General features: G+C 41.9%; 1 protein-coding gene across 1 annotated transcript in view; it reads left to right on the top strand.

The window, feature by feature from the left end:
- tmem132a (transmembrane protein 132A) overlaps positions 1-9,848 on the top strand; it is a gene marked incomplete at both ends in the record, with an annotated part of 15,039 nt that extends 5,191 nt beyond the window's left edge. The window contains 9 exons of the mRNA XM_084069906.1: positions 203-331; positions 2,143-2,409; positions 3,048-3,188; positions 4,285-4,480; positions 5,210-5,353; positions 5,791-5,993; positions 7,261-7,480; positions 8,091-8,282; positions 8,892-9,848. Coding sequence (XP_083926032.1) covers positions 203-331; positions 2,143-2,409; positions 3,048-3,188; positions 4,285-4,480; positions 5,210-5,353; positions 5,791-5,993; positions 7,261-7,480; positions 8,091-8,282; positions 8,892-9,848 — 2,449 coding nt within the window. The remainder of the gene's footprint in view (positions 1-202; positions 332-2,142; positions 2,410-3,047; positions 3,189-4,284; positions 4,481-5,209; positions 5,354-5,790; positions 5,994-7,260; positions 7,481-8,090; positions 8,283-8,891) is intronic.
- Positions 9,849-21,840: the final 11,992 nt, after the last annotated feature.

Genomic DNA, 21,840 nt, shown 5'->3' with positions numbered 1-21,840 from the left:
GAGTAGTTGTAGAACGTCACGTAGCCAACTTGAAACAGATGGTATGACATCATCGAGCCAATAATGTAATGGAGCTCTAACTTATCATGTTAGAATGGAGGAAAGCAGCTGGACTACTATAGCAGTGGTGTGGTGGTCTTCAGGCATTTGTATGATCCATACGAGAAATGTATTTCATGCATTGATTTGTTCTTGTGTCCAGACACCAGCCTGGTCTTGCGGGTGCAGCAGCAGGGGCCCTCAGGAACATGCGTGGCCCCATGGGGAGCCACATCCAGCTGTACTACTCCTCCTTTGGCCCCGTGTCCAACCTGAAACCAGCATCACCCAGGTAGTTCAGTTCACTGGCCATTTGGCTCATATACACTTAAGTCAAGCATTATCTGTCTGTCTGTCTGTCTGTCTGTCTGTCTGTCTGTCTGTCTGTCTGTCTGTCTGTCTGTCTGTCTGTCTGTCTGTCTGTCTGTCAGACACACAATTCAATTCAATTCAAAGGGCTTTATTGGCATGAGAAAACATACGTTTACATTGCCAAAGCAAAAAGCACAATACAGCAATACAGCAATACAATCAAAACAAAGAAATGTACATTTGAAAGTCAGAATCTTCAATAGATCAATTTCTATGTACCAAGATCACTGGGTGCAGGTATAGTGCAGGAATATACACAATGATTAGTCTTTAGGGTGATTGTGTTCCGTTTGATATCCTTCTCCTATCACAGCAACTCACAAATCTTGCTGCTGTGTTTGCACATTGTTGTACTTCGCCCAGCAGATATGGGAGTTTTTTTTGTCATTGGTCATGTTTTCAAAATCTCTGTGTGTGGTTGTAATCTGTGGGAAGTATGTGTCTCTGATGTCTTGGTACAATGGACAGACGGTTAGGAAGTGTAGCTCGGTTTCCACTTCCTTTTGTGTGCAGTGGGTGCATAGTCTGTCTTCTCTCGGGATACAGGTCTGCCTGTGACGACCTTTCTCGATCGCAAGACTGTGCTCACTGAATCTGTACCTAGTTAAGATTTTTCTTTGTTTTGGGTCGGTCACGGTGCTCAGGTATTCTGCCACTGCGTATTCTCTGTTTAGGGCCAGATAGCATTCTAGTTTACTCTGCTTTTGTGTTGCTTCTTTCCAATGTGTCAGGTAGTTTTCCTTTTGCTGTTTTATAATTTTGTTTGGTCCGATGGGTTTTCTATCTCGTGGCTCTGTTTGTGTTTGTGCCCGGAGTTCCATGGCCAGCTGGCTGAGGGGGCATCTCTCTAGAGTTTCGCTGTGTGTGAGTGCTTTGTTATGGAGTGCATCTAGGTCGCTTTCTTTTAGGTGGTTGTAGAACTTAAGTGCTCTCTTTTTTATTTTGATTATGAGTGGGTATCGTCCTAATTCTGCCCTGCATGCATTATTTGGTGTTCTTCGCTGGGTACGGAGAATGGATTTGCAGAATTCTGTGTGTAGGGTCTCGGTTTGGTGTTTATCCCATTTTTCAAGGTCATGGTTTGCTAATGGTCCCCATGGACACACACACATGGACACACACACACACACACACACACACACACACACACACACACACACACACACACACACACACACACACACACACACACACACACACACACACACACACACACCAGAGTGTAGAAGAGAGAGTAACGTCACGCTTTGATCTCGCCGCAATGCGGGCTGCCATGGGCTAATAGTTCCAAACATTGGAACTATCTCATTGAGATAGTTCTTTCGCATTCCACTTTCGCATTCCATTCTTACATGGGAGTCAACGCTAGTGTCGTAACTCTCTTATACGGCTCTGACACACACACAGAAAGGAGAGGGGTATGATAATAATATTAATAATAATAATAACAATAATATATAAAATGTACCTAAACATTTACAAGCAGTCACCTTGAGATCGCGACGCATTGAGAGCTTGTAGATCGTCTATTTTCAAATGGCAGAAATGTATATAGGGCTGAAGTGAATGTGTGTTTTGTAATAATCAAAATCTATAAAGTAACTAGTAGCTAGAGTTGTCAAATACTTGTAGTGGAGTACAGTACTTGAGTAAATGTACTTACTTACTTTACACCACTGAATTCAGGAAATGGTCCTCTTCCATCAATCCATTTTCCATTCATCCATCCAGGTGTATAGAGGACTTCCCCCAGTCCCAGCGGCAGCTCTTCAACATCGGTGTGGTGAAGCTGAGAGAGGAGGAGGAGAAGAAGAATCACAAACAGAGGAATAGGACCAAAGAGGAAGAAGCCTGTCTGAAAGGGCAGGAAGAGGAGGAGCTTATCTTGGATCCCCACGTCCTGATTCGCTACCATAAGGGCCCGGTGTGGACAGGACAGACCGTTGGCGTGTCAGTCAACCTCAGAGCCAACTTCAGCTCTGAGTTTGTTGTCATCAGGTAAATGGAAATGTAACAAACAAACAAACAAACGAAAAACCCTCATAAAACAGTGGTTTCACTGGTTTCTCAACCTTTTCCCATCTGACCACTTATACAGGTGGTCAGATGGGTGACGCGTGCATTTTCAGAGCATGTTTTAATAAGCATGTAAAATAAAGCATGTTTGTTTTAATAGTCAAACAATGGATTGTGTTCAATGGAACTAACATAGTTATACTTACATAGTATAGTTCCTATTTACTGGTATCACAAAGAAATACTTTTTTCAAGGTTTAAAACAAAAACAATACCATGATGTTTTTTGTAATAATTGTAAAATTATCATTAAAATCTTAGTGTTTTGCCAATTATTTTGGGGCCCACTTGCAGTATCCTCAAGGCCCACCAGTGGGCCCCAGGCCACAGGTTGAGAACCACTCTCATAAAACATTGAAAATGTAATGAATGACGCAGTGGCAGTTTTATGGAGCCATGCATTCCTGTCCCTTTGCTTGCATTACTTTTCGCCTAAGAGGAACTTTGTAATTTCAACACTTTTTATGGCGTGGTTCTGTAGCAGGCTAGCTGTCAATAAGAGGGTTGTCTGTGTGTGTGTGTGTGTGCGTGTGTGCGTGTGTGTGTTATCCTATCCACAGGCTGAAGGTGAAGAAGGGCCTGGTGTCGATGCTGGCCCAGCGAACGTTGACCTCTGACCTGTGGGCGGTGACTCTGGAGAGAAGCCAGGCCTCCAAGCATGACATCATCTCCATCATCTGTCATAAACGTGTCCCTCTGAAGTACGTTAACACATACAGTAGTTCACCATAGTTGATGCAAAATGTGGTTAAACTGCATGCTTTTATTAACAACAGCCGACAATCACAGTCTAATGTTGGAAACAGTCATGTTTAGTAGCTGTTGAGGAATACAACAACTAGACATAGTCTGATATATCAGACTGGTATAGTATATTGTCGCTGTCGGGCAGAAACCAGCTATCTCCATTTTTCAACTTTTTTATTTATTTTTATAAATCAGTGCTATTGAACACCCTTTACTTCTGTGTGTGGGGGTTTTATAAATATTGAACCAATGAAAGTTTTAAAAAGCGCTTCTGACTAAACCTCCTAACTCCATGGATCCTCAAAACTGTCGGTCAAACCACCTAACTCTTGGAGGTGGTTGTTTTTTCCATCATTGATTAGAATGATGAAATAAAAAAATCTCCACATTAATGGTCAAGCTGTATTTGGGTAAAGTGATGATGATATAAGGACACATTCAAGTATCTGACAATGTATAAAGTCACCATACCGACTTTGATGATGCAGTTGTTTTAAAGACATGTATCCTTTTTCATTTCCTGAAAAGTTAATATTTTGGACATAGCTGGTTTCTGCCCGAGAGCAGAGATATATTAGGACGATATTCATGGCTAAGATTTTATTTTTTTATTTTTGAATTAGTTACGTTTTTGTCTATTTCAAAATCGATCATTATGCAGATCATTGATAAAGATGGCATCATGCCAACTTCACCACTAGTCATGATATGATCACAATACACCACAGCCTTAAGTGTAATATATTTTTCCTTAGCTACTTAAACCCTATATGGTTGCCTGGAATCCCTCAGGGGAGGCTAAATGACATTCTTAGTCAATCCTCAGTTGTATTACCGTTCAAAGAAAAGCACAATTACATAGAAATGAGCATATCTTGAAGTCTCTGTCTTACAGAGAGAATGCCAGTAGATTCATTCAGATGCAAGATGCCTTTAATGTTTTATAAATGGAATATTTATGAATCGAAAAAAAAACAAACAGCTAATGTGTAAATTGTTCAATCTATCCTTACTTCTCGCTCTATCCCTCCCTCCACCCTCCCTCTGCAGTCACTCTGTCCTCCAGCAGGTGGCGTGTCTCTCAGTCGACGGCCTGAGGCGGAGTTTCGGTGTTGCCATGACAGTAACAGCTAATTGGTGGGTGGAGTACTCAGGGCGCAATAACATCCACTTGCCACACGGGGCAGCAGTGAGCACCTTCTCCTTTGCCGACCGACAAATTGTGGGCATTGCTCCCATCACAGAGGTATAGTTTATTCCTTCGTTCATCCCCTACATTCCTTGATTGATTCACACACTATAAATCTCCATCCATTCATTGATATTCATTGGCTGGCAAGTCATTTCTTACGATGACATTTATGAAGTTGCTCCTTTAATTAAGGTTCTGTACCATTCAGGTAAACAGTGTCAGGGTGCTGTGTATGTTGGCTCACTGGAAAGACTCTGATACACTAATCATTAGTGTTCCATTCCATTAGTGACTAATGGAATGGAACCTTAATTAGCATAATTGGTAACAACTAACAACGCCTGTCTTTACTATTTCATGTCAATATGGCTGCTGTTACAAAGGTATATTTTTGGAGTGGAATAGGCTCTGTGCATAACTGTAGACCTAGGTTACCAGAAGGTGGCATAATAGTGTTGTGACGTTCGCCAAGTGATTTGTTCAAAGTGATTCGTTCTTTTTGGTGAACAGGAACGATCTCGGTCACTTCCTCAAACGCTATCGTTCTTCAAGTCATTTGTTTTCCTTCATGTGGAAAGCATGGTGACAGATGGAGCTTGGACACTGAAATGGAACAGGAAATGGGTATGCCACCTTCTGGAAACCTGAGTCAACAGTTAGTTTTCAAGACATTTCAAGGGAAGAGATACTGTATGTATATTTGACTGCAATCTAATTTCAGCTGAAAATACTGATACTGATGATGTGATTGGATGTTTTTTTTATTTTCCTTTGTCTCTTAAGAGTAGCACAATCATAAACACGGCCATTTTGACCGGCGACCATGTGTCACTCCCTGTGATCGCGCTGGCCGTGGGACACGATGGGCAGGTGTCTGATGTCACCACTGTTGTCAGGTGTCGGTCGACCAACGAAGACATTATCAAGGTAGAACACACGCACGCACACATGCACACACACTCAGGTTCAGGGATCATAGCAATCACACAGCGAGTGTCATTGAGAAACAGTGCATTGCTGATAAAGAGCACTCGTGTAGTCGTGTTGAATCAACCTCCCCTGGGTAAATAAAGGTAAAAAAGAAAAATTGTAAAAAGAAAAATTCTATGACACAAAACATTTCCATATGATCCGTCCGTATACTTGTGTCTCTCAGGTGGCTTATTCACTGCAACTTCTGACACAGCAAAGGATCACAAAAATAATTAATCGCATTTGTGATATCATATTTACTGTGTCTTTCTGTGTGTGTGTGTGTGTGTGTGTGTGTGTGTGTGTGTGTGTGTGTGTGTGTGTGTGTGTGTGTGTGTGTGTGTGTGGGTGCGTGTGTGTGCATGCGCGCGTGCCTGTTGTCTCTGCAACAGGTGTCCAGCGATTGCTCCACCCTCTTTGTGGATGGCAGCGAATCAGGGATGGGGAGCACCTGCGTGCGGGTGGAGTTTCAACTGGGCATGCTCAGTGGGTCCTTGTGTCTGTCAGTGTGGGCTCCCTCGGTGCCCCTGCGAGTGTCCCTGTCAGACCCCATTCTCAACGCTATAGATGGCTGGAACCACTTGACTGAGAATGGGTATGAGTCCATTATACTAGTGGTTCTCAAAGTGGGGCCCGGGGACTCCCAGGGGTCCTTGAGGAGTTACTAATCTGTAACTCTCAGAGTTAAATTAACTCTGAGGATTTCATAGCGTGTATTGGGGTCTCAGAGATGTTTCTTTAAATGGTATAAAATGGGGGTCCGTGGCCTAATGCATATCAAACTGGGGGTCCTTGAAATTAAAAAGGTTGATAATCACTGTTCTAGTCAAAAACATCATGGTCAAATTAATGGAATCCAGTGGGTTGTCATGACAGACAACCGGGTATGATCCTTTAAAGTCAACTGAGTACAGATTCTCTTGACACTGCTGCTTACACTTACTGTACAGTGCAAACATTCACAGTTTCACAACATATTGTTTGCATCAAAACTGCTAACTGATTAGTTAAATCAGTTAAAGCCTGGTTCTATACCCTGGATTTGAATCCAGGTCTCCTGCACAAGTGCTGATTTATTTTAGTTTTACCACTGAGCTAATAGAGCCTGCCTGCTTGCTCAGGGGAGAAATTGAAATTGAAAATTCAGGACCTTTGACCTTCAGATCAAAATTGGTGTCAAACCAGAAACAGGAAGGTTGGGTCAAACAGGATCTAAATGTCTCGATATAAGAGCAGGGAGACCAAATACAACCACCCCAATTGTATGAGTTAGCTTGTATTAACATACTCTACCATACAGATTGGACAAAATAACATTTCATTCACAAAAACAAAAGTCACATAATACAGATTTGCATGTAAGTAGTTAGTTGTCCAATGTAGGAAACAGCTCTTGGTTGAGTAGTGTTTCTAGCTTTATGAAACTTCTTTAGTTGAACATAAAATGAATGTGTGAGGGGGTGGAGGAGCGGTGGGATTTAGAATATCAGATGCTTAAGAAGGGATTAGACAGATGTTGTGATGCCCCAGATGTTACAAAGGTGAAATCTTGTCTACTGGTGCAAATAAGAATGTCTGCCGCTGCTTCCATTCTGTTCCACTCAGTAGAGCAACAGACACAACAAACTATAAATACATATACTGTAGGTATTGAGGTAGCAGTGGTTCTCAAACTTTTTCATGTCAAGGACCCACAAATTTCGAGCTTGTAGATCTACTACTTTTGCTATTTTTGAATTTGAATCCTGAAAAGTAACAGTTTTGGACATATGAGGTTTCCACCGACAGAGACGATATAAAAGAAAAATGGGCCACTGTTCTTTCTGCCCCCTCTCTCTCTCTCTCTCCCTCCCTCCCTCCAGTTGTTCTCCGTTATTCCAGCGTTCTACAGTCCAGGTTCTGACTCAGTTCACGGCCCAGGATGCTCGGGGTGACACCACACACCTGCTGGGCTCGTCTGACTGGTTTGTGGACGTGACAGAGCTGCTTCACAGCTGGCTGAGAGTGGAGAACCCTCAGATGGCCGTCCTTGGGGAACAAGGCACCGTGATTGGTTTACGACCTGGCAGAACATCGCTGCATGTAGGTGATGATTTATGACTCTGCTGAACACGCTGATTGACACGTCGCATTGTCAGCGCAATAACCCCGGCAATGCTGGGCCAGCCGATTTCTGCTTGAACTGTATCTACGAGTTTCCAGTGTCCCATGAGGCCTTGCATGCATTATGGGCATCACTTCCTGTTGTTAGTCACTCAATTAATTTGAGTGATCCGTGTCAGTCAATAAAAGACAGAAATCAGAAAGGGTCATATTAGTCCGCCTGCCCTACTTCCCTACAAGATCTCCCTGGCTCCACACAGCTGATTCAAACTAATGATCAGTGGCTCTTGACACTTGCCGTTAGCTGTAGCCTAAGCTCCTGTCCTGTGTTTCATACTGGCTGCTGTTGCTGCTGTGACACCGGAATCTCTGCATGGGAATTAAAAAGTGCTTGTTAATTGACTTCAGCGCTTGATAATAAGCATTGATCATTCATTTGAATCAGCTGTGTGGAGGGAGATCTTGTTGTGTAAGTAGGCAGACTAGTATGACCCTTTTTGATTTCTGTCAGGTTGTGTTCCTACATTATTATTGACTGACACAGATCCCCCTGTCTGTCTGTCTGTCTGTCTGTCTGTCTCTCTCTCAGGTCATATCGGAGCAGTGGGACGGGGTGCTGGGGAGTTGTGACATCACAGTGTCCTCTGAAGCTGTGACCCTGGGTGACCTCTCTGTGCAGGTGGTCGGCGGCCTCGGCATGTCCATCAAGGCCAGCCCCGCCCACCCTTCTGTCATCACGACCACTGTGACCGCCTACAACATCCTCTACGAATATGGACAGGTTAGAGCTGTGTGACTGCCTGTACACCCTGTGTGAATGACTGTGTTTGTTGTTACATTGCGGGTCCTATGCGAAAGAAAACCTAACCCATGAAGTATATAACTTCATACTACAATGCAGTGGCGTCGTTAGGCGGGGGCTTCGGTGGCTATAGCCACCAATGTTTTATCCAAAGCCACCAATAAAAAAATAAAAAAAAATAAAAAAGGTTATTTTTTATTTTTATTTTTATTTTTTGAATTATATATCTATCACCCTAACCTAACCCTACCCCTAACCCTAAAACCGAAATAAACCAACAAAAAACGGGGGAAAAAGTACCCAAATCCGCGAAATCTGCGCGCGCGTGCATGTGCCCGTTGCCTGCGGGGCTAAGCCCCCAACCTAGTAGAGACCTATAGCGACGCGTCTGCTACAATGTCACTTAAAAGTATAAAAAGTAGCAGATCCACAAGCTCGTTTTGAGCTTGTAGATCTGCTCTTGCTATTTTTGAATTTGAATCCTGAAAAGTAACAGTTTTGGACATATGAGGTTTCCACCTGACAGAGACGATATAAAAGAAACAGGGGTCACTGTTCTTTCTGCTCTCTCTCTCTCTCTCTCTCTAGGAAGCCTCCATCAGCACATGGCTCCAGTTCAGTGACGACACATCCTCCCTCCTCTCCTCCTTCGACGGCCTTCCCTTCTCCCTACGCCTCTCCTCATTGGCCGAGACCGTGGTCGTGGTGACCCCCGGCCGCGTCCAGCACGTCATCGCCCAGGGCGACGGAGGCGGGCCTTTGCTGCGGGCGGAGCTCCTCGTGCGCGCCTGCGTCGACCCGCTGATCACCTCCAACTCCATTTCCGAAGGGGGCGGCAGGGAAGGGGAGGAGACCGGACGGCCGACGAGGAGGCTGGCGAGGGGATCCGGTTGGATAAGAGTCAACCTGGACTCCGACTTCCTCCGGCCAATGGGGAGCGAGGACGGGGAGAGCGAGGACTTCGAGTTTGACTTTTCCGACATGTTGGTCGAGTCGGACGGCGGCGCTTACGCGTCGAACTTCGGCGATGAGCCCGGCAACAACGCGACCGCCGAAGACTATTACGGCGTGAAGCGGGGCGTCGTTGTCCAGCGCAACGACCTGGAACGGGCCGCGTTGATGCCGAATCTCGGGGAGAGCGACGTGTACTTCTCCCCGAGCCAGGAGAGAGGAGGAGGAGGAGGAGGCCGTCGGGAAAAGGAGAGGGAGGAGGAGGAGGTGCAAAGACTGGGAGACAGGGAGCTAGAGGTGGGGGCGGGAGTGATCCTGTCTCTCCTCTGTCTGTCAACCGTCCTCTTTTTGGCAAACTATCTGCCCTGCGCGGTGAGAGACAGGAGGAGGAGGAGGAAAGCGATGGCGGACGGGGAGAGGGAAGGGAGGGGAGGAACGGAAGGTGGGGCGGAGGAGGAGCAGGGGGAGGAGGAGTGGCCGAGGAGAAAGGTGGAGGTAAAGGAACAGGATGCGGAGTGGAAGAAGGAGGAAGTAGAGGAGAAGATGGAGGAAGTGAAAGTGGAAGACATTAAGGAGGTAGAGATCGTTTGTTGATGGATGCTGTTCAGTTAGAGGAGTGATGACACTGAGATTCTTGGGAAAAACAGCAACCTCTTCCTGGTCCAGAATTAACCACTTTGGTTAACCACAAAAATAGTCAAACATTTGCAGATCGACAAGCTCACAGCTCATCACGATGCCACACACTGTGCGCTTGTTGGTCGGTTATTTTCACTAAGGAGGGCTTTAGTGGTTAATGTATGTAAATATTTGTGCATAAAGCGGTATTGTACTGTTGATCTTCTGTTACACCCTGCACAGTAAAACCCTGAGTGTTCATTTAACTCTGACAGGGTTAAAGGGACACTCTGGATTTTTATTGTGTGGAAGTTAAATTGGAAGAATTTAGATTCATACTGCAGTCTGATAAACCTCGATCATTACAGTAGCACCTGCAATCTAGGCCACCACCAGGGGTCCTTGATTTGAGGCGTTGATTTCACTACAATTCCATTAACTTGAATCAATACAAATTATGTACAGTGTGAGTAATTATTCCAATAGCACATATTACATACAATATTAATGCCACCACCATGAATCTATAGGTTGTGACATTTAGGCAAAAACTATTATTTATTCCTATAGGACAAAATCACTTGAAATGGGGACAAAAGACTAATGAAAGTCAAACTGGGGGTCCGTGACACAAATATGTTTTTAAACCAGTGATCTATTTTTGCCCCTTAAGACAAATGCTGATGTTGTCACGTGGTTGCTGAACAGTGACAAATCCGTGAACGATTTTGATGGCGGCCCACAGTACATCACTAGTACTTTCATTCCTATGTTCTTGTCTCTTTTTCTTTGTGACTGTGTGTTTTTGAGTGTTTGTCTTAAGCTTTCAGTTTAAACATATGTTTTATATGATTCTGTTCTTTATCAATCATTACTTCTTATCTTATACACGGACACTAATACTGCCCAGTTTAAAGCGCCTGTGGTGTGGAACACTGGTTTCCCTGTGTGAACAGGGACAGCAATGCAAAGCTGTGACAAGTTAACCAGTATAAACCTGGAACTTTTGAATTCCAGCATATATGGAACTTTTGAATTTCAACGTATCTTGTCTATATGTATATTTGTCATGAATCCATTTGCAATAAAAGCTTGTTTGAAGATCCCCAAATGGTTGCTGGTTTGTTAACTGAGGAAGTGGTTTCATAATGCAAAACTAGAAAAGTGTGCTCCTCAAAGCACAGGTCTCCACTCTCTGTCAGGCGGACAGTATTGCAACATGTTTGAACTGGAACGCAACTGACACGATACTGACATGATACTGACCATGATACTGACCATGATACTGGCCACGTACGTTAAGTATGGGATTTCGGACACACAGCCCTGTCTGAAATCGCATACTATTTAGTATGCCAAACTACTTTTTAGAATGTCCGAAGGGAAATCCTACTGGTTAGTAGGTACTCAATAGTAGGGCTGAAAATAGGATAGTGTTTCGAACGCAACACATATGACAGGACATTATATAAAGAGAGAAGGACCCCTCATGAAGCTAGATGCTGCATGCTAGTGTTAGTATCTCTTTTTATATTTTTCATAATTTCTCATTTTTAGGGTATGGTAGACGGATCCATGACAGGTTGAAATGGAGTAACACACCAGACTCTGGTTTCAACCTGTCATGGATCCGTATACACTCTGGTCACCAGAGTGTATACGGATTCATGACAGGTTGAAACGGAAACACATCATTCTATTTGGACCCACGACAGGTTGAAACCATAGAGTTAAAAATAAGGTTGAAACAGAGTAAAACACCAGACTATAGACATACATAGACGCCTTAACAGACGACGTCACACTGATACGAAACAGTATGCGCACGCAGGTCGGCAGCAAAAGAACCCCACCGCTCATAAGATGCAATGTAAAAGTGGTCACAGTCTCACGTGTAAAAATGCATCCCATCACACTTTCAGATGCTGTTTTTCTCCCAGCGTGGAGGAAGAATTCTTAGGATTTTTACTGTGATCTCTCGCTCTTGAAATATATAATCCTTGGTTTCTGTTGTGTGTAAACAATAATAACAATTCAAAGCAGTTGTCCTCAAAACTCCACCTCCAGTGGCTGTCATAGGAACGGAGGGAGCGCTCTATGATCATGGCATCAGAACCTGCTTGGCTCGCGCAGCTGCAGCCCGTCAAGACTAATTTATGCTCCGTCCCGCGAAGGTGTCGCGCGCAGAGAACGGCCGAGAATAGCAGATCTCCAAGCTCACAGCGGTCGCATCCGTGACGCGGTTGTGAGCTTGTATGTCAGCTGTTCTCGGTGCGCTATACCGTTGCACGATGAAGTATATATATGTGTCGCCAGGGCGCACCCCACTAGCCTACACACAGAGGAGGTTGAATGAACTGAAACAAACTCACCCCAAAACAGCAGGTTTGGGGATCTGTTGGGAATTGATTACATGAAGCAGTCACCTGTGCGTCCAGTCTCAATGTTTGTAAACAAATAATTGGTCTATACCCACGACAGGTTGAAATGCAGTAAAACACCAGACTATAGATGGATCCATGACAGGTTGAAACAGAGCAAAACATCAGACTATAGACCTATCCACGACAGGTAGAAAAAGAGAGTATGACACCAGGCGATAGACTGAACCACAAACAGATAGTAAGAGTAGAAAGAACACCAGGAGATAGACTGATCCACGACAGGTGGAAACGGAGTAGAACACCAAACGATAGACTGATCCACGACAGGCGACGGAGTAAAACACCAGACTATGGACTGATGATCCATGGCAGGTTGAAACGGGGTAACACACCAGACTTTAGACTGATCCATGACAGGTTAAAACAGAGTAATACACCAGACTATAGACTGATGATCCATGACAGGTTGAAGCAGAGTAACACTATATAACTAGACGCGTCGCAATTCAGGGCAATTGCAAAGTGTGGTTGCGCCGACGCGAGTCGCGGGTCGCTGCCGACTCGAGGAATACGCTGGGAGGAATACCGTTGGAGGCTGCGCCAATTACATTGTCACGTAACTCCTGAGATCACTTGCGTTTTATTTTTAGAGGATTGATCCCCCCAAAATAAGGTTTTTGCATCAAACGGTTACATTTTGAGCATTTGTGGCGCCCCCTATGGATCAAAGTTGAAATGAGTAAACCACCCTTGACATGTGATTCAAATTTGGGATTGACTGAATGTTTCGTTCGGGATTTCTGGCCTTTTTTGTAAAATGGGCCCCTTCCGCTAACTTTGGAAGCCATTTACGGACGAACGGTAAGGACCATCAAAATGCCGTTTGGATACAGTATGTTTACCGCATGGGCCCAGAGATCATGTGTACCGAAATTTGGACAAAATGTGTGGGAGGAGGAGCTAAAAGTGTGTTTTGCAGAAAATTCAAAATGGCGGAACATCTATCCTGACGCAAATGGGCGTGGTCTATATAAGGAGTTGCGTCATGACCCAAGGAATCCAGGGTAAAAGAAATTTAGATTTTACAACCTACGGTTCATGAGTTATAGGCCAAAACGTAAAGTGGGCTGTTATAGCGCCACCATGTGGCCGACTGGTGTGATTCTTTTTTTTTATAATTTTGCAATAAATTATGAACCTCCCCTCCAAGCCTTGTAACTGTAGCCCTTACGGTTTCCGAGAAAAAAATACTTGAATGGGAGTTTTTGCAATTCCCATTAAAGTATAGATTTTCCGCCATTTTGAATTTTCTTCAAAACACACTTTTAGCTCCTCCTCCCACATATTTTGTCCAAATCTCACAAAAATCGGTACACATTATCTCTGGACCCATGCGATAAACATCTCCAAGCAGAATTTTGATAGTCCTTACGGTTCGTCCTTAAATGGCTTCCAAAGTTAGCGGGAGGGGCCCGCTTTACAAACAAGGCCAAAAATCACAAACGAAACCTCCAGTCAATCCCAAATTTGAATCACATGTCAAGGGTGGTTTACTCAACGGATCCCCAAAAGCATTTCCACTTTGATCCATAGGGGGCGCCACAAATGCGCAAAATGTAACCGTTTGATGCAAAAACATTATTTCGGGGTGGATCGATCCTCTCAAAATGAAACGCAAGTGATCTCATGAGAGACGTGACAATGTAATTGCCGCAGCCTCCGACAGTATTCCTCCCAGCGTATTCCTCGAGTCCCGGCGGCCGCAGCCCGCGACCGGCGTCGGCGCAACCACACTTTGCAATTGCCCTGAATTGCGACGCGTCTAGTTAGCATTGTATTTGTATTTAACTGTACTTTCTGTGCTTTTTTTGCAAACTGCTAAACAAAGTATTCAATAAATCAATCAAACCAAGGCGTCCGCCCAAAGATCTTTTAGGAGCATGCGCACGGCCATGCATCGATTAAGAACAACCCTTAAAGGGCAAGACACTGTGGTAGAGGTTTGGGTTGTGTAGTTGTTACCTTGCCATGATGGAACTCCAAAGGTGGACAAGAAATGTAAAATAATTGTTCCAGTGATTAGAAATTGATAATTGAAAATACATGTATGCTCCCCATTGACTTACATAGTACTGTAAACAGCTCTCAAAGTCACTCTTTTAGCACGTAAACGAGCACAGCTTAGCACATAAGCGGATCCAGATCTTCAAATAGTACCCCCCACTTTCTTTTTCTTCTCTTGTACATATTTTTCACTCTTCATACCAGTAACCTGTAAGCTGATTGTATGACATTCTGTATAGTAGTGTGTATATCTGTCTGTCTCTTATATGTCATCATGATTTGTGTGCATGGGGATCTCATCTTAAACAAGTTCAGTGCTTAATGAGTCTTCCAGTTTAGTAGACCTTGTATTGTGAATTTGTATGTACTGTTGTTCTCATGTCCTACTAAATAAAGTACATCAATCAATCAATCAATCAAAATCAGCAGGAAGTTGACTTTTAAAAAAAATTAACAGTACTGGGTTTTGTGATGTTTATATTAGTATATATTTATTTTTAAAGCCATCTCAGGAATACTCCCCCCTTTTTGTTCTATGTTGGATCAGAACCCTACTACATACCAGACCTGCTCGAGTGATCTCCTGACACTCAAGGTTCCTTTTGCGCAGACAGAGTTAGGCAAGACAGCATTTTCTGTCAGTGCTCCATCTGCCTGGAATGAGCTCCAGAGGTCCTTGAAAATCAAATCACTTCAATCCTTATAGGTTATTTCAGGGAAATGGTTTCCAATATTTTTGTTCAGAATTGTAACTGCTTTATTTAATTATTTAATTTTGGTATATCTGTTCTAGTTCTCTCTTTTAGTTTTTTGAGTGCTTCTGTATTCTGATTCATTATTCAAATTTTCTATGTTGCTGTATGTGAAATGAATGTCCATTCCTGTTGATTACTGTGTTCTGTATCTCGGCTACATTGAAAATGATGGCCTGCCCCTCAACTGTACTCCAAGCTGAAATAAAGGCTATGATGATGATGATATAGGTGTCTATATTGTAAAAGAAATTCCAACGATATAAAATGCAATTCCAATTGGTATTAATGAAGGGGGAAATAATTGACCTAAATAACGTTTAAGTTTTACTATCCACAAGTTTCCTAGGGCGTTGTGGGCATCACTTCCTGTCGATTTGATCCAATCAAATCCATGAGAAGGATTTGTGTTTAAAACTTTAAAATAATGATCTGTTATCTATGGAGTTTGAACACAGGACCTTTGGACATGTAGAGACTAGAGACACAGTGAGCTATTATTGTGCTTGCTGTGTGTCTAAAGTCAAATAGATTAATCACACACACAAAAAAGCCTATAGAAGCTTGTTTCCATAGTGCTGTCTCCATATTCAAGCACCTAAACAAGGAACAAAAACAAAAATAAAAAAATTAACTGCATATCTTGATATATTTAGTTTGTTGTTAGTTAAGCCATTAAGACCGGGAATGCATGTGTGTCATTTTTAGATGTCTTTGGCTATTCAAAAATAGAAGATCTACAAGCTCATAGCATGGCTATGAGCTTGTAGATCTGCTATTTTGAAAAATAATGACCATCTTTGAATATACATTTTTTAAAGCAAACATTTGTAAAATATGTTGTTCCAGGGGCCAAATAAATCTAAGAATGACACAGATGTGTTCCCGGTCTTGATGGGTCAGGGTGGCTCACGTGATAGGACACTGTCTACATAATCCAAAGCTTGTGGGTTCAAATCCTCCTACTCCTGCATCTTTACTCTGAAGCATGTGTTGAACACTGACATCCAGGAACCACACTTAAATGTGTCGAGGTGCCGTAAGGCAGTGGATAGTTGGTGGACACCTCTGTGGGCTTTGGCACAGAAAGCCACACGGCGACCAGGGCCACAGGTTCAATTCCCATCTCTGCAAGCAAGGCCACAAGTTCAAGTCCAGCCTAGCACCGGCACCGAAGCCAATACTCATGGACATGGATGTACTCAGTACAGTGGGGGCGTTGTTTCCACACAGTAAAAGTGGGTGTTATGGCAAAATAAATAACACCCGCTTGAACTTTTATAAAAAACAGTGACTTGTCATCATGGACAGACTGGAAAACTGCTGTTTGGACGCCATCTAGTGTCCATCATCAGACACTACATGTGTATGGAGATTATTATGGATCTATAAATCAGTTCTCAAACTTCTTCATGTCAAGGACCCCCACATTAATGTATGCATTTGGCCACGGACCCCCATCTGAGAATATGTAGTGCCAGGGACCCCAGAAGAGAAGATTTATGTTAAGAAATTCAACATTATTCAAACTTTTCCAAACATTTTCGAGATTTTTCAAAACATTTCAAAAATTGCAGATCTACAAGCTCACAGCAAGCCACGAAGTGACGCTGTGAGCTTGTAGATCTGCTATTTTTGAAAAGCCAAAGTATAAAATGTGGAGCTTTCTGACTCCACACAGGTGTAGATGGTTTAGTGTTAGTCTCGCGTCACCAGACTACTATTCCACAATCTCTGAATGCTATATCGGAAACATTTGTAAATTGTGGGAGGCAACAGTCTGGCCACGCGAGACTAGTTTAGTGTTGATGATGACTGATAGCAGTCTGGGGATCAACATCTGGTCGTAAAACGGAAACAGAAATGGTGGACCGGATCCAGTAGGCGGGGCTTTGTTTAAATTGGACGCAGGCGGACAACGCCTTCTTGATTCGAAAAGTTTGGTGTGAGCCGTGCCACTGGTGTGCTCTGTTGAAGGTAAATTAATGTTTGATTTATATCAACATGACACGTTTTTATCCACTAATATTTAACACAATTATTATTTAAGCATTCGAGGTGTTGTAGGACTGTGAATTATTATGACACCAAACATGGACAAATATAATAAATATTGTGTTTTATAACCGAGGGAGAAAATGCATCAAACTAGTCATTTTTATCCGGTCTTGACTTTTACTTCATAGATATAATATGCAAATGTCTAAATCGATTAATTCATCCTGTGTTTAAGGCCCGTGCGTCTACATTTATGTATGCATTGTAAATATAAAGTGAATATCTGAAAGCCACAGATGTTATCCTTACATACGGGGTGTTAGTGTTCAGTTAATATTCAGTATAGTTTAATAAAGAAGTGTTTTAATCCCGTATGTGGATGAACGTCATTGTATTTCCTGGATTACATGGGGTGTAATACCGGTGTTCACCTGCTGCAACAGTGATGTTCAGACAGACCAGATTGAAACATTTATTCATTGAATAATACGGAATATTACTGAACATAAAGGGTCCGTATGGTGGGATAACATCTGTGCCTTTGAGATAAACACTTTATATTTAGAATTGATACATTTATGGAGATGTTTGAGACTTTAACATGGAACTAACTACAAACACCATTTTGGAGAGTTCAAGAATGTCATAGATGAGATCATAATAATAATAATGTTTTATTTGTGCAGCCCTTTTCACATTTCATACTTGTCATAAAATATCTAGAACAAAACAAATGTAAAAGCCTAAGGATAGGATAGATAACGGAGCTAAGTAATTGTAACATAACATAACACTCAGGCAGGAGAATAAGTAATCTAAACGAAATATCGATATCAAACTCGATAAGAAGAAATCTGAGTCTTAATCCAATGCTAAAATGAAACTATAATATAGTCTTTATCGGCAGGAAACCTCAGAATGTCCAAAACTGTTACTTTTCAGGATTCAAAAATGGCAAAAGTAGCAGATCTACAAGCACAAACCGTGTTTTGTGCGTTTCAAGGTTGTAGATCTGCTACTGTTGATGCTTTTATGCGATGCTGTAGTATGATCAAGTAGGACGAGAGGTTGAACCACTTTAACCATTATCTTATGCTTTGGGCTATTCAAAAAATAGCAGATCTACAAGCTCATAGCGCGGCACCGAGTGCCACGCTACGAGCTTGTAGATCTGCTATTTCAAAATATGTTTTAAAGATTTACTTTTTTAACTCTAATATTTGCTTCTGGGGGGATTCTACAAATGTCTTCTAAATCATAACAGTTTTTTGAAAAGAACTTATGTTGCTATAATCAAACTTTTTCATGACAAGGACCACCCAAAATGATATGTATTTGGCCGTGGACCCCCATCTCAAAATGTTGTTCCAGGGACCCCCAGAAGCAAAGATTTGAATAAAATAAATATGCACATTTTCACGATTTTTCAAAAAATAGCAGATCTACAAGCTCATAGCGCGGCACTCGGTGCCTCGCTATGAGCTTGTAGATCTGCTATTTTTGAATAGCCAAAGTGTAAGATAATGGTTAAAGTGGTTACACTGATGCGACATGCGGCCCTCACCTTCACTTAGTGCGGCCGCAGGTTAATAGTGATATATTATTGATTTCAGCTGTTCAAATTCCAAACATGCAATCATGACCCGCTTTAATTACTTCAGTTTAATGACTGTCCAATGTATTTGTATTTAAGTTCATAAAGTTAACTTAAGTATAACTAAATGTATTTGAAATTAAATAAACAAATATACGTTTCAGGATTCCAATTAAAAAATACCAAAAAATAATGAAGGATTCCGAAATAGCAGATCTACAAGCTCTGAGCTTGTAGATCAGCTATTTTTTTCCCTGTCCGACAGTAACAATATGCAATGTGTCCCTCTTGAGTGAGTGTGGAAATATAGTGGCCCTCTAGTCTACATCATCAAAGTTGCATCACCCCTGCACTATAGCCTACTTAAAAACTCGATTTTCTATTATTGTTTTTATTATTATAAAATATATTAAATGTAATGTTGGTGTATATCTGTGTCTTGCAGGTTAATCATGTGGTGACCTTCTGCAGAGTGGACTAAATCTACTTCATACAGTGAGTTGAAAACGCTGAGTCATGGCTTCTAGCTATGACTCAGCGTTTGACTCGCTGTATGAATGCTTCAGGGAAGGTTCAAAGGATGGATGGAGTCATCAGGAGATAGCTGGTAATAGAGTGTCTGTAACTCAGGACAAGGGGCAGGAAGATGGAACCTCGACAACGCAGCAACGAGCCCTGAGAGCTGAAACGTATAACGGTGCCAACGAACGCTCTCCGTTGGAGATACAAGGCGTACGGTGCTCGGGACATGGTGCCATACAACCTACGCGGCTCTATTAATACCAGCTATCTTCAACCACGCGGCGGGAGACCCCACACGGTACGTACCTGGATCACACCTAGCCAGCAGTGGTGGAAAGTAACTAGGTGCATTTACTTGAGTACTGTATTAAAGGGCAAGACCACTTTGGTAGAGGTTTGGGTTGTGTAGTTACCTTGCCATGATGTAACTCCAAAGGTGGGCAAGAAATCAAAAATAATTGCTCCATTGATTAGAAATTGATCATTCAAAATATGCTCCTCATTGACTTACATTGTACGGTAAAACAGCTCTCAAAGTCACTCTTTTAGCACAAAAACAAATGCAAACAAAGTTGATTCAGACAATATAAAACATCACCAAACCCAGTACTGTTTTTTTTTTTTATAAAAATGTCAACTTCCTGTTGATTTTGCCATTTTAATAAGTAGAGAACACGGACACGGATCCAGATCTTCAAATAGTAAAATCAACAGGAAGTTGACATTTTTATTTAAAAAAAAAAACAGTACTGGGTTTGGTGATGCTCTATATTGTCTGAATCAACTTTGTTTGGGTTCATTAACGTGCTAAAAGAGTGACTTTGAGAGCTGTTTTACCGTACAATGTAAGTCAATGAGGAGCATATTTTTAATTATCAATTTCTAATCAATGGAGCAATTATTTTTGATTTCTTGTCAACCTTGGGAGTTGCATCATGGCAAGGTAACTACACAACCCAAACCTCTACCAAAGTGGTCTTACCCTTTAAGTACAATTTCAAGGGATGTGTACTTTACTTGAGTATTTCCAAATTTCAATACTTTTACTTTTACTCCACTACATCTCGGATCCAAATATTGTACTTTTTACTTCACTACATTTATTTGAAAACTTTAGTTACCAGTTACTTTGTAGATATTAATTATAATTACAAAAAATGTATTAACCACTTCAGCCCTATATACATTTCGGCCATTTGAAAATAGCCGATCTACAAGCTCACAATGTGTTACGATGCGACACATTGTGAGCTTGTAGATCTGCTATTTTCAAAAGATTTTAATATATTTTGAAATTTGTGAAACAGGATATTCTACATAATGAGTACTTTTATTTTTGGTACTTTAAGTACATTTTGATACCAGTGCCTTTGTACTTTCACTCAAGTGAATTTTAAATTCCGGACTTTTACTTGTAACAGAGTATTTCTACATTGCAGTATTGATACTTTTAATTAAGTAAAAAAAAACAGTATTTGTTCCACCACTGCTGACCATTATAAACTAGGGCTGTGTCACCATTATGTTATTATTATTATTATATATTATTAAATATAAGTTGACGATTCATTATCACATAAATGATTGCGATCAAAGATTTAATTGTTTGACGTTGAGCATTGGAACATTATGAATACAAATGTAATTTATTTTAGGCTTTTAGGGCTTCGTAAACAAAAGTTGCACACGGCAGATATGACAAATAATATACATTATTTAATTACAAAAAAATACATTCATAGTGGGATTAGCAGAGTGGAAATAGCCAATCTACAAGCTCCACACGTGTCGCATCGCAACACGTTTTGAGCTGGTAGTTCTGCTATTTCCACAAAATGTTTGAAAATATTTGAACATTTTTAACATGGTAATGATTATGACGATTATGCAAAACATAATTGCGAATTCAAATAATTGCAATTAGGCTATTATGTAATAATTGTGACAGGTCTAGTATAAACCCTAGGGTTTATACTCATGGTAACTGATGACTGGTATCAGACCACACTTTAAGAGCCACTGGTCTAGCGGCTCAGAGCTGAACCAAGACGCCTGTGGTTTTATTTTCAAGCCGAATCCCAACCCTCAACATTCTGCCTCCACCAGTGTTATGGAGAAATTGGTGACCTGACAAAAGATGTGTCCATCTTGTGGACTTCACATGTCAAACATCCAAAGTCAATCGCTGTTAGTTTATGAACGCAGTTGCTCTGTTCATAAACAAACAAACTGTTGTTATTTACATTTGGACATGGTGATGTTTTTGTGAAGTCCACGAGATGGTCGCATGTTTTCTGAAGGTCACCAATTTCACCGTAACACAACACCTTGCTGGAGGTAGGAGGCACAAACTGGAGTTTTGGAATCAGCGGCCATATTGGAAATAAATTGGGCCTCTTCCTCACTTCCCTTCACAGGTGTTACCAATGGTGCTAATGAAGGCTCTGTTCCAAACGGACCCTTACGGGTGTGTAACTCTTGAGTGTACAGATGTAAACAAATCACAGGTCCATTTGTACACTCAGGGTGTCCTTTGAGAACCACTGTGCTGCACTAAATAGAACAGAGCCTTCATTAGTATCATTGGTAACACATGTGAAGGAAGTAAGGAAGAGGCCCAATCCTTGGCCAAATGCATATTCATTTGGGGGTCC

Source organism: Gymnoscopelus microlampas (genome assembly GCF_963454915.1).
Source record: "Gymnoscopelus microlampas genome assembly, chromosome: 2".
Classification (NCBI taxonomy): domain Eukaryota; kingdom Metazoa; phylum Chordata; class Actinopteri; order Myctophiformes; family Myctophidae; genus Gymnoscopelus; species Gymnoscopelus microlampas.
Note: the sequence above shows the minus strand (reverse complement) of the source record. Positions and strands in the feature narration are given on the sequence as shown.